The sequence below is a fragment of the Saimiri boliviensis genome, chromosome 5, assembly GCF_048565385.1.
Source record: "Saimiri boliviensis isolate mSaiBol1 chromosome 5, mSaiBol1.pri, whole genome shotgun sequence".
NCBI lineage: Eukaryota > Metazoa > Chordata > Mammalia > Primates > Cebidae > Saimiri > Saimiri boliviensis.
In genome coordinates, this window is record NC_133453.1 from 57,352,451 (window position 1) to 57,364,631 (window position 12,181).

General features: G+C 37.3%; 1 protein-coding gene across 1 annotated transcript in view; it reads right to left on the minus strand.

Moving 5' to 3' along the window:
* The window catches only part of DNAJC10 (DnaJ heat shock protein family (Hsp40) member C10), a 55,526-nt gene that overhangs the window by 38,270 nt on the left and 5,075 nt on the right, over window positions 1-12,181 (minus strand). Inside the window, exon 5 of the mRNA XM_003921795.4 lies at window positions 10,712-10,762. Coding sequence (XP_003921844.1) covers window positions 10,712-10,762 — 51 coding nt within the window. The remainder of the gene's footprint in view (window positions 1-10,711; window positions 10,763-12,181) is intronic.

A 12,181-nucleotide genomic window follows, 5' to 3' on the forward strand; every position in this document is an offset into this window, starting at 1 on the left:
TGTTCACTGGAGTAGCATGTTTACTTTCTATGAAGAACTTTTCCTTTGCATTTACAATTTAACTAGAAAAAGAGGCCTACCTTTTAAGCCTATCCTGGCTTTCGATATGCCTCCCTCACTAAGCTTAATCACTTCTAGCTTTTGATTTTAAATGAGAGACATGCATCACTTCCACTTGAATACTTAGAGCCAATGTAGTTAATAATTGGCTTAATTTCAGTAATGTATGTCAGGGAGTAGGGAGGCCCAAGAAGAGGGAGAGAAGGAGAAGGAAGGAGGAGCAGTAAGAATACACACAAAAATTAAGCCTGCCATCCTATGGGCACAGTCGGTGGTACTCTAAGACAATTACAATAGTAAAGATCACTGAATACAGATCACGATTACAGAGAGAATAATAATGAAAAAGTTGAGATACCAAAATCTATCTTAGCTTCCACAGAGACATAAAGTGAAAACATGATACTGAAAACATGTTGAGCTGATAAACTTGCTTGATGCAGGGTTGCTAAAAACCTTCAATTTATAAAGAAAAGGGGATTTCTGCCAAGATGGCAAAATAGGAACAGCTCTGGTGCACAGTTTCCAGTGAGAGCGATGTAGAAGAGGGGAGATCTCCACATTTCCAACCGAGATACCAAGTTCATCTCACTGGGAATGACTAGACAGAGGGTATAGCCCAAGGAGGGCAAGCTGAAGCAGGGTGGGGCGTTGCCTCACCTGGGAGGTGCAAGGGACCAGAGAACTCCCTCTCCTAGCCAAGGGAAACCATTAGGGACTTTCCCTGACACTCTGGCACTCTGGCTCAGATACTGAGCTTTTCCCATGGTCTTCACAACCCACAGACCAGGAGATTCCCTCTGATGCCTACAACACCAGCACCCTGGGTTTCCAGCAAACTGGGAGGGTGTTTTAGCTGCAGCAGGTTTTTCTTTTCATATCCCAGTGGCACGTGGAACACCAGTGAGACATAACTGTTCACTCCCTGGAAAAAGGGGGCTGAAGTCAGGGAGCCAAGTGATCTGGCTCGGCGGGTCCCACCCTGATGAAGACCAGCAAGCTAAGATCCACTGGTTTGAAATTCTTGCAGCCAGCACAGCAGTCTGAGCTCAACCTGGGACATTCAAGCTCAGTGAGGGGAGGGGCATCCCCAATTGCTGAGGCTTGGGTAGGCAGTTTTAACCTCGCTGTGTAAACAAAGTCCTGGGAAGTTTACAGAGCAGCTGGACAGAGCCTGTGGCAGCTCAGCAAGGCCTCTGCAGGCAGACTGTCACCAGTCTTCCTTCTTGCTGGGCAGGGCATCTCTGAAAAAAGGCAGCAGCCCTTCAGGGATTTATAACTAAAGCCCTCACCTTCCTGGGACAGAGCACCTGGGAAAAGGGGCAGTTGTGGGTTCAGCTTCAGCAGACTTCAGCATCTCTGCCAGACAGCTCTGAAGGGAGCAATGGATCTCCTAGCACAGTGCTTGAGCTCAAATAAGGGACAGACTGCCTCCTCAAGCGGCTCCCTAACCCCCGTGTATCCTGACAGGGAGACACCTCCCAGCAGGGGCTGACAGACACCTCATATAGGAGAGCTCTGGCTGGCATCTGGCAAGTACAACTCTGGGATGAAGCTACCAGAGGAAGGAACAGACAACAATCTTTGCCGTTTTGAGCCCCCACTAGTGATTCCCAGGCAAGCAGGGTGTGGAGTGAAGCACCAGCAAAACTCCAGCAGACCTGCAGCAGAGGGGCCTGAATGTTAGAAGGAAAACTAACAAATGGAAAGAAATAGTTTTAACATCAACAGAAAGGACATCCACTCAAGAGACCCAATCCAGAGGTCACCAACTTCAAAGACCAAAGGTAGATAAATCCATGATGATGGGAAGAAACCAATGCAAAAAAGGCTGAATTCTCCAAAAATCAGAATGCCTCTCCTCCTCCAAGGCATCACAACTCCTCACCAGCAAGGGAACAAAACTGGATGGAGAATGAGTGTGACAAATTGAGAGAAGCAGACTTCAGAAGGTGAGTAATAACAAACTTCTCTGAGCTAAAGAAGCATGTTCTAACCCAATGCAAGGAAGTTAAGAACCTTGAAAAAAGGTTAAATGAAATGCTAACTTCAATAATCAGCATAGAGAAGAACACAAATGACTTGATGGAGCTGAAAAACACAGCATGAGAACTTCATGAAGTATACACAAGTTTCAATAGCCGAATCGATCAAGCAGAAGAAAGGATATCAGAGACTGAAGATCAACTCAATGAAATGAAGCAAGAAGGCAAGATTAGAGAAAAAAGAATGAAATGAAATGAACAAATCCTTCAAGAAATATGGGATTATGTGAAAAGACCGAATCTATGTTTGATTGGTGTACCTGAAAGTAATGGGGAGAATGAAACCAAGCTGGAAAATACTCTTCAGGATATTATGCAGGAGAACTTCCCCAACCTAGCAAGAGAGGCCAACACTCAAATACAGGAAACACAGAGAACACCACAAAGATATTCCTCAAGAAGAGCAACCCCAAGACATATAATCGTCAGATTCACCAGGGTTGAAATGACAGAAAGAATGCTAAGGGCAGCCAGAGAGAAAGGTTGGGTTATCCACAAAGGGAAGCCCATCAGACTCACAGTGGATATCTCTGCAGAAACCCCAAAAGCCAAAAGATATTCAACACCTTTAAAGAAAAGAACTTTCAACCCAGAATTTCATATCCAGCCAAACTAAGCTTCAAAATCAAAGGAGAAATAAAATCCTTTATGGACAAGCAACTGCTGAGAGATTTTCTCATCACCAGGCCTGCCTTAGAAGAGCTCCTGAAGGAAGCACTAAACAAGGAAAGGAACAACCAGTACCAGCCACTGCAAAAACATACCAAACTGTAAAGACCATCAACACTATGAAAAAACGACATCAACTAACAGGCAAAACAACCAGCTAGCATCAAAATGGCAGGATCAAATTCACACATAACAACATTAACCTTAAATACAAATGGGCTAAATGCCCCAATCAAAAGACACAGATGGGCAAATTGGATAAAGAGTCAATACCCATTTGGTGTGCTATATTCAGGACACCCATCTCACGAGCAAAGATACATATCAGCTCAAAATGAAAGGATGGAGGAAGATTTATCAAGCAAATGGAGAGCAAAACGAAAGCAGGGATTACAATCTTAGTCTCTGATAAAACAGACTTTAAATCAACAAAGATCAAAAGAGACCAAAAATGGCATTACACAATGATAAAGGGATCAATGTAACAAGAAGAGCTAACTATGCTAAATATATATGTACCCAATATAGGAGCACCTAGATACATAAAGCAAGTTCATAATGACCTACAAAGAGACTTAAGACTCCCACATATTAACAGTGCGAGACTTTAAAACTCCACTGTCAATATTAAACAGATCAACAGAACAGAAAATTAATAAGGATATCCAGGACTTGAACTCAGATCTGAACCAAGTGTACCTAATAGACATCTACAGAACTCTCAACCCCAAAACCACAAAATATACATTCTTCTCAGCATCACATCACACGTATTCTAAAACTGACCACAAAACTGCAAGTAAAACGCTTCTCAGCAAATGCAAAAGAACAGAAATCATAAAAGTTTCTCAGAACACAGTGCAATCAAATTAGAACTCAGGATTAAGAAACTCACTCAAACTGAACAACTACATGAAAACTGAACAACCTCCTCCTGAATGACTACTGGATAAATAATGAAATGAAGGCAGAAATAAAGATGCTCTTCAAAACCAATGAGAACGAAGACACAATTTACCAAAATCTCTGGGACACATTTAAAGCAGTGTCTAGAGGGAAATTTATAGCACTAAATGCCCAAATGAGAAGCGAGGAAAGATCTAAAATTGACATCTTAATGTCAAGATTAAAAAAACTAGAGGATCAAGATCAAACAAATTCAAAAGCTAGCAGAAGACAAGAAATAATTAAGATCAGAGTAGAACTGAAAGAGACAGAGACACAAAAAAACCTTCAGAAAAAAAACAACAACAATGAATCCAGGAGCTGGTCTTTTGAAAAGATCAACAAAACAGATCACTAGCCAGACTAATAAAGTAGAAAAGAGAGAAGAATCAAATAAATGCAATATAAAAAGATAAAGGGGACATCACTACCCATCCCACAGAAATACAAATTATCATTAGAGAATACTACAAACACCTCTATGCAAAAAACCAGTAAATATAGAAGAAATGGATAAATTCCTGGACACTTCCATCCTTCTAAGACTAAACAAGGAAGAAGCTGAATCCCTAAATAGACCAATAACAAGGTCTGAAGTTGAGGGAGGAATTAATAGCCTACCAACCAAAAAAACAGTCTAGGACCAGACAGGTTCACAGCCAAATTCTACCAGAGGTACAAAGAAGAGCTGGTACCATTCCTTCTGAAACTATTCCAAACAATACAAAAAGAGGGAATCCTCCCTAACTCATTTTATGAGAACAACATCATCCCGATACCAAAACCTGGTAGAGACATGACTAAAAAAGAAAATTTCAGGCCAATATCCATAATGAACATTGATGTGAAAATCCTCAATACTGGCAAACCAAATCCAACAGCACATCAAAAAGCTTATCCATCACAATCAAGTCGGTTTCATCCCTGGGATGCAAGGCTGGTTCAACATACGTCTATCTGTAAATATAATCCATTACATAAACAGAACCAAACACAAAAACATCTATGATTATCTCAATAGATGCAGACAATGCCTTCAACAAAATTATTTTGTTTTATGCTAAAAACGTAATAAACTACATATTGATGGAAAGTATCTAAAATAATAAGAGCTGTTTATAACAAACCCACAGTCAATATAATATTGAATGAGCAAAAACTGGAAGCATTCCCTTTGAAAACTGGCACAAGACAAGGATGCCCTTCCTCACCACCCCTATTCAACATAGTATTTGAAGTTCTGGTCAAGGCAATCAGGCAAGAAAAAGAAATAAAGGGTATTCAATTAGGAAAAGAGGAAGTCAAATTGTCTCTATTTGCAGATGACATGATTGTATATTTAGAAGACCCCATAGGCTCAGCCCAAAAACTTAAGCTGATAAGCAACTTCAGCAAAAGCTCAGGACTCAAAATCAATGTGTAAAAATCACAAGCATTCCTATACACCAATAATAGACAGAGAGTCAAATCACGAGTGAACTCTGATTCACAATTGCTACAAAGAGAATAAAATATGTATGAATACAACTAACAAGGGATGTGAAGGAACTCTTCAAGGAGAACTCCAAACCACTGCTCAAAGAAATAAGAGAGGACACAAACAAATGGAAAAACATTCCATGCTCATGGTTAGGAAGAATCAGTATCAGGAAAATGGCCGTACTGCCCAAAGTAATTTACAGATTCAATGCTATCCCCATCAAGCTACCATTGACTTTCTTCACAGAACTGGTAAAACATACCTTAAATTCCACATGGAACCAGAAAAGAGCTGGCATACCCAATACAATCCTAAACTAAAAACATAAAGCTGGAGGCATCACACTACCTGACTTCAAACTATACTACAAGGCTGCAGTAATCAAAACAGCATGGTATTAGCACCAAAACGGAGATATAGACCAATGGAACAGAACAGAGGCCTCAGAAATAATGCAACACATCTACAACCATCTGATCTCTGACAAACCTGACAAAAACAAGCAATGGGGAAAGGATTTCCTATTTAAGAAATGGTGTTGGGAAAACTGGCTAGCCATATGCAGAAAGCTGAAACTGGATCCTTTCCTTACACCTTATACAAAAATTAACTCCCGACTGATTAAAGATGTAAACATTAGACCTAACACCATAAAAATACTACAAGAATACCTAGGCAATACCATTCAGGACATAGGCATGGGCAAGGACTTCATGACTAAAACACCAAAAGCAATGGCAACAAAAGCCAAAATTGACAAATGAGATATAATTAATCTAAAGAGCTTCTGCACAGCAAAAGAAGCTATCATTAGAGTGAACCAGCAACCAACAGAATGGGAAAACATTTTTGCAAGCTACCTATCTGACAAAGGGCTAATATCCAGAATCTACAAAAAACTAAAACAAATTTACAAGAAAAAAACAACCCCATCTAAAAGTGGGTGAAGGATATGAACAGACACTTTTCAAAAGAAGACATTTATGCAGCCATCAAACATATGAAAAAATGCTCATTATCATGGTCATTAGAGAAATGCAAATCAAAACCACATTGAGATACCATCTCATGCCAGTTAGAATGGTGATCATTAAAAAATCTGGACACAACAGATGCTGGAGAGGAAGTAGAGATATAGGAACACCTTTATACTGTTGGTGGGAGTGTAAATTAGTTCAACCATTGTGGAAGACAGTGTGGCGATTCCTTGGGGATCTGGAAATAGAAATGCAATTTGACCCATGAATCCCATTGCCGGTTATATACCCAAAGAAATATAAATCATTCTATTAAAAAGACACATGCATACGTATGTTCATAGAGGCACTGTTCACAATAGCAAAGACTTGGAACCAACCCAAATGCCCATCAATGATAGAAGGATAAAGAAAATGTGGCACATAGACACCATGGAATACTATGCAGCCATTAAAAAAGGATGAGTTCATGTTCTTTGCAGGGACATGGAAGCTGGAAACCATCATTCTCAGCAAACTGACACAAGAACAGAAAACCAAACACCACATGTTCTCCTCATAAGTGGGTGTTGAAATGATGAGACCACATGGACACAGGGAGGGGAATATCACATATTGGGGCCTGTCGGGGGGTGGAGAGCTAGTGGGGTGGGGAGCTAGGGAGAGATAGCATTATGAGAAATACCTAACATAGATGACAGGGTGATGGATGCAGCAAACCAGCATGGCACGTGGTGTTACATATACCTATGTAACAAACCTGCATGTTCTGCACATGTACCCCAGAACTTAGAAGTATTATTATAATTAATAATTATAATTGTATGATTATAATTAGTATTATTTTAAAAAGAGCAAAATAAAAAATTACACATATTAAGCAATAAAAAAGATAAATCTTTATGTAAGAATATATAGGTATCAACTATAAATACTCAATAAACTTTGTTAGTCAAAAAGAAAAAAGAAAAAAAGGCAGTATCTGTGAAGTGCAATAAAGCAAAGTGTAATAAAATGAGGTACACCTGTACTTTGTGTCCACAGAGCACTTCTTATATTTGCCAATTTCTTGCTTATTGCTGAGTAATAAGTTTTAATACTTTATCATCACAGCTCAATGGAATGTTACGTGTAACAGTGACCCAGAATAAAATAACTGCATTTCAAAATGCAATTTTCCCCTTCTAAACTATACAACTACAGCTCCTGTCTATTAATATACATCCAACTACAGTTAATAGCTTCTGTCAGCAAAGCAAAATGTAAGAAAAAGTACACATATTTTGAGTTCCTCTTTCTCAAGCTGTCTTCAAAAGGATGCCTGTATTATGTGGATGTATTCAGAATGATTAGTACACATGTGACATGTTCTAAGATTTGCAAATAATATCTAGAACTTTTTATAATGATTAATCTACTACCATACTGTGACATATAAAGGGATAATATGCACCATATTTAACGGGAAGAATGAGAACATTTTTAAAGCTTTGGAAGTGGAATTTATTAAGCACATTTTCTTTTCTGTACTATAGTTGAACATTTTGGAGCTACATTCCTGGTAAAAGTGAACTATGCAATTTGGATGAACTCTCCACTACAAACAACTGGAAAACTGGACAAAGTATAAAAGACTTCTGTTGAAAGCATCAGACAGTTCACGACGCAGTGAAGCATTAGGGGGTCAAGGATGGGAGGAGGTGGAAATCAGAGAGGCAGTGCTTGCCACTTTTACAAAAGATAGTTGACAAGCAAGAAATTTAACAGAGTTTTCAATAGATTCATAAGGCTAGAGGGACAAAAATGAAGTTCAGGGCACATCTAAGGAAGGATGAATTGTTAAGTGACTAGTCCTGTCAAGATCTAAAACTCGGTTATGAAACATTTCAATCTCTGTTTGGATAAAGCTCATTTGAGATTGTTAGTGGCTCTAGCCAGAAAAAAAACATAACTCCTCACTAAAAGAAGAGAACATACATAACTTTGAAATAACTCTATAACTATTTTTAATAGTTATTTTTATAAAAAACAAGACTAAGTAACTCAAACCAATAGAAACAACTGGTAATAGAAAGAGACACATAACCAAGAAGCTAATGTGGTATTTATATAAGTATGAATTGATACTATTATCCACGCTTGCCATCTTTTTTCTGTTTCTCCAACTAAAACCTTCAGATCATCCTGTCTTAGCCCAGTAATATGAAGAGTATTGAGATCAGATGGAAAGGTGGCAAATACAAAGGGACTTCAAAAAGTTCATGGAAAATGTGCATTTTAAAATTGTTTTTGCACCAAATGAAACTCATACTAACTTCCTATAATATGTTTTAACAGGATTTAGTTTGAGGCACTAGGAAGGATAAGGCAGTTTCAAAAGATCCCTTTTTCAGAACAACACGAGTTCTGCTAAAGTTGAGGCAAGAATAAACATCAAATTTATGATGAAATTTCTGCAGAAGAATGGTGAATCACTGATACTTTGTGAAACGTTTATAGGGACAATGCCCCCCAAAAATCAGTAGTTTACAAATGGATAACTCATTTTAAGAACGTATGAGACAATGCTGAAGATGAAGCTTTCAGCGGCAGACTACCCACGCTCATTTGTGAGGAAACAATTAATCTTATTTGTGCCCTAATTGAAGATAACTGATGATTAACAGTGGAAGCAACAGCCGACACCACAGACATTTCAACTGGTTCAGCTTACACAACTCTCACTGAAAAATTAAAATTGAGCAAACTACCCACTCAATGGGTGTCAAGACCACTGCACTCAGATCAGCTGAAGAGCGGAGCTTTTCATAGAAATTTTAAACAAGTGGGATCAAGATCCTGAAACATTTCTTTGAATAATTATAACAAGAGATGAAACATGACTAGGTACCAGTACAATCCTGAAAACAAAGCACAAACAAAGGAATGGTTACTAATAGGTGGAAGTGGTCCAGTCAGACCAAAAGAGCAAAGGTCCTGCCAACAGTTTTCTGGAATGCTCAATGCATTTGCTTGTTGGCTTTCTGGAGAGCCAAAGAATGATACCAACTGCTTATTACATGATTATTTTGCCAAAGCTTTAGCAGAACAACGCCTGGGAAAGCTTCACCAGAGGGTCCTTCTCTATCACAATGCTGCTGCTCATTCCTGTCATCAAGCAAGGTTAATTATTTATGAATTATCTCTGAAGTTGTGTGGCTGCAATTTATCTTGAACTACCATTTGGGGTTCGATATGAACTATTAGCGGCTTTTAAGCTTTTCTGCATAGTGACACATCTGAAAAAGTGTGAACTCATATACAAGATAACTACCAGTGAAGTCTCATTCTAGGTAGACTCATGGATTAGTAAGCTTGCAAGTTTTGTTCAGTTCCTCTACCTGTAATTCCAATGTTTTCTAACCTATTGGTCTACAAAACACTTATTGATATGCTAGGAAATGAGAGACAATACAAACCACACAGGAATAGCATATAGGTTCATATAACTCATACAACAGAGTTATGATTTTACCAGTTTGTGACATGAGCATTAGTTCTGTCAACAATCCAAATGAATCAAATTGTTTGATTTTCTTTGTAGAATGTAGGGAAGATGTATTTTCTACTCACTTAGAACATGTTCAAGTACAAGGCTTTTAACAAAGTAACACACTGAACAGCTATTTTGTATGTGGAGCTCACCAGGATGTTGTAAAAAATAAGATTAAAATGCCATCCTTGGCAGGGTGTGGTCGCTCAAGCCTGTAATCTTGGCTGACTGCAGCCTCCACCTCCTAGGTTCAAGCAATTCTCCTGCCTCAGCCTCCCGAATAGCTGGATTTACAAGTGTGTGCCACCACACCCAGCTTATTTTTGTATTTTTAGTAGAGACAGGGTTTCACTGTGTTGGTCAGGCTGGTCTCGAACTCCTGACCTCAGGTGATCCACCCACCTCTGCTTCCCAAAGTGCTGGGATTACAGGTGTGAACCACTGCACCCAGTCTAATTTTAGCTTTCTAAATTAAATACAATTGTGATAGAGCAAAATGAAGTTGATTCCTTTGAAGTAGAAAAAAAAAACCTATTATTACTTTACAAAGGATGAAACTATAAGAACCTATGCTGGTATACAACTTTCTAAAATGCAATGGAAAATGCAGAACTGAATTTTTATGGCCATTTTCACACAAGTTGCTGATCAAATTATATCTACTTCAAAAATAAATATACTTTTATCTAAAACTCTAAAATAAAAAAAGCTCTGAGAAGTTTTGCTCTAAGTTTGTAGCAAGGTCACTTGGCATCAAAACCTGATCTGAACTGATTTTAAAATTTCTTTTATTTGGTATACATACTTATACATTTTGTTACAGAAATATTTTTATTATGGCACACTTCCTCACATTCTACCAGAAATATTTAATATATAGTATGTTGCATATTACTGTTCAAAAATCCAAAAGATTTCTAAATTTCAAACATATATATCCCCAAGAGTTTTAGATGAGATTGGACTTGTATTAGTTTTATAAAATCTTATGCCCACAACTTACCAAATTCTCTTCTTTCCAGTGTTATGATTTCAGGATCATCATCATAAATACCTAATTTTAAAAGTACATAAAAATTTAAAAAAATCAAAACTTCATGAAAATGAATTGCCACATAAAAATAGATTACTCATATTAGTCATCAAAAAAATCAAACTACTATATGAAATCTCAAACTTAGTGAATATGCAACAATTTAAGTGAAAAAAATGTAAATAAGACTATCAATATCTTTAGAGTGATCTAAAGATACTAGAATTCTGATATGGACTCTTGCAGGTGTGTGCGTGGGAGTTCCTAATATTTACATAATTTCACCTCCATAAAAAATTTATATATATTTTTAAAACTTTTTATTTAAAAATAATTATGAATTCAGGAAGGTGCAAAAATATAGACTCTTTGTGCACCTTTCACTCACTTTCTTCTAATGGTGACATATTATGTAGCTATAGCACAATGTCAAAAACCAGGAAATTGAGAGTGGTACACTGCTAACTAGACCATAGACCTCATTCAATTTTCAGATTACATGGTTTTTAATACATGGTATCACCTTAGAATATGTTCTACTGCTAAAAAACTTAGAATATTTTGCAGAAGCAGACACAAATTATAGTATAAAATTATAGTAAAAAATTAGAAAATATAACTTTTTACCCTAATAATTAACGAGAACATTTCTCATTACTATATAAAATATTCAAATAATATTAATGATGTGTAGGGACCAGGGGTCAGCAAACTTTTTCTGTAGAGACCATCAGTAAATATATTAGGCTTTGTGAGATAAATGATTTCTGTCACAACTTCTTGATTCTGCACTCAAGGTGTGAAAGAAGTCATATATATTATGTAAACAAGTGAACACAACTGCATTGTAATAAAACTTTATTTACAAAAGCAAACGGCAAGCCAGATTTGGTCTATGAAATGCAGTCTGCTAACAGCTGTTATCGACTATCAAGGTGTAGGGAATACACCTGAAAATACTATTTTGAAAAGAAAATGAGTCTTGAGAAGCAAATCCTCCAGATATGAATTTAAAGTATTTTATTTAGTCTAATATAGAAGCATATTCAGTTCTTAGCCTGCATTTGAGGCTAATAATTAATGACTAGGAGAAATACGGGGTCTCTGAACATACCTTCCTGCCTTGATACCTGCGTGTTTACTGTCTCTCTTCCTTGGTTCCTTTACCTTGTTTCCTCCTTCCACCTTATTTTTTCCTTCACGTTTAAGAAAAAAACACCTTTCGTTCTTACTTCTCATATGAAACCTTTATTGGTAATGTTTCAGGGTATTGACCTTAATGTCAACGGAAGGCCAACACACCTTAAAACATCAATAAGGGTTCCATAAGAGAAGGAAAGCATTTCTATTGAAGAGATCATTATTAAACTTAAAGAAAAATTTAGCCTTTCTTGGAAAATATGATGTTCTAAAATATAGTGAAATAAATATTATTCAATA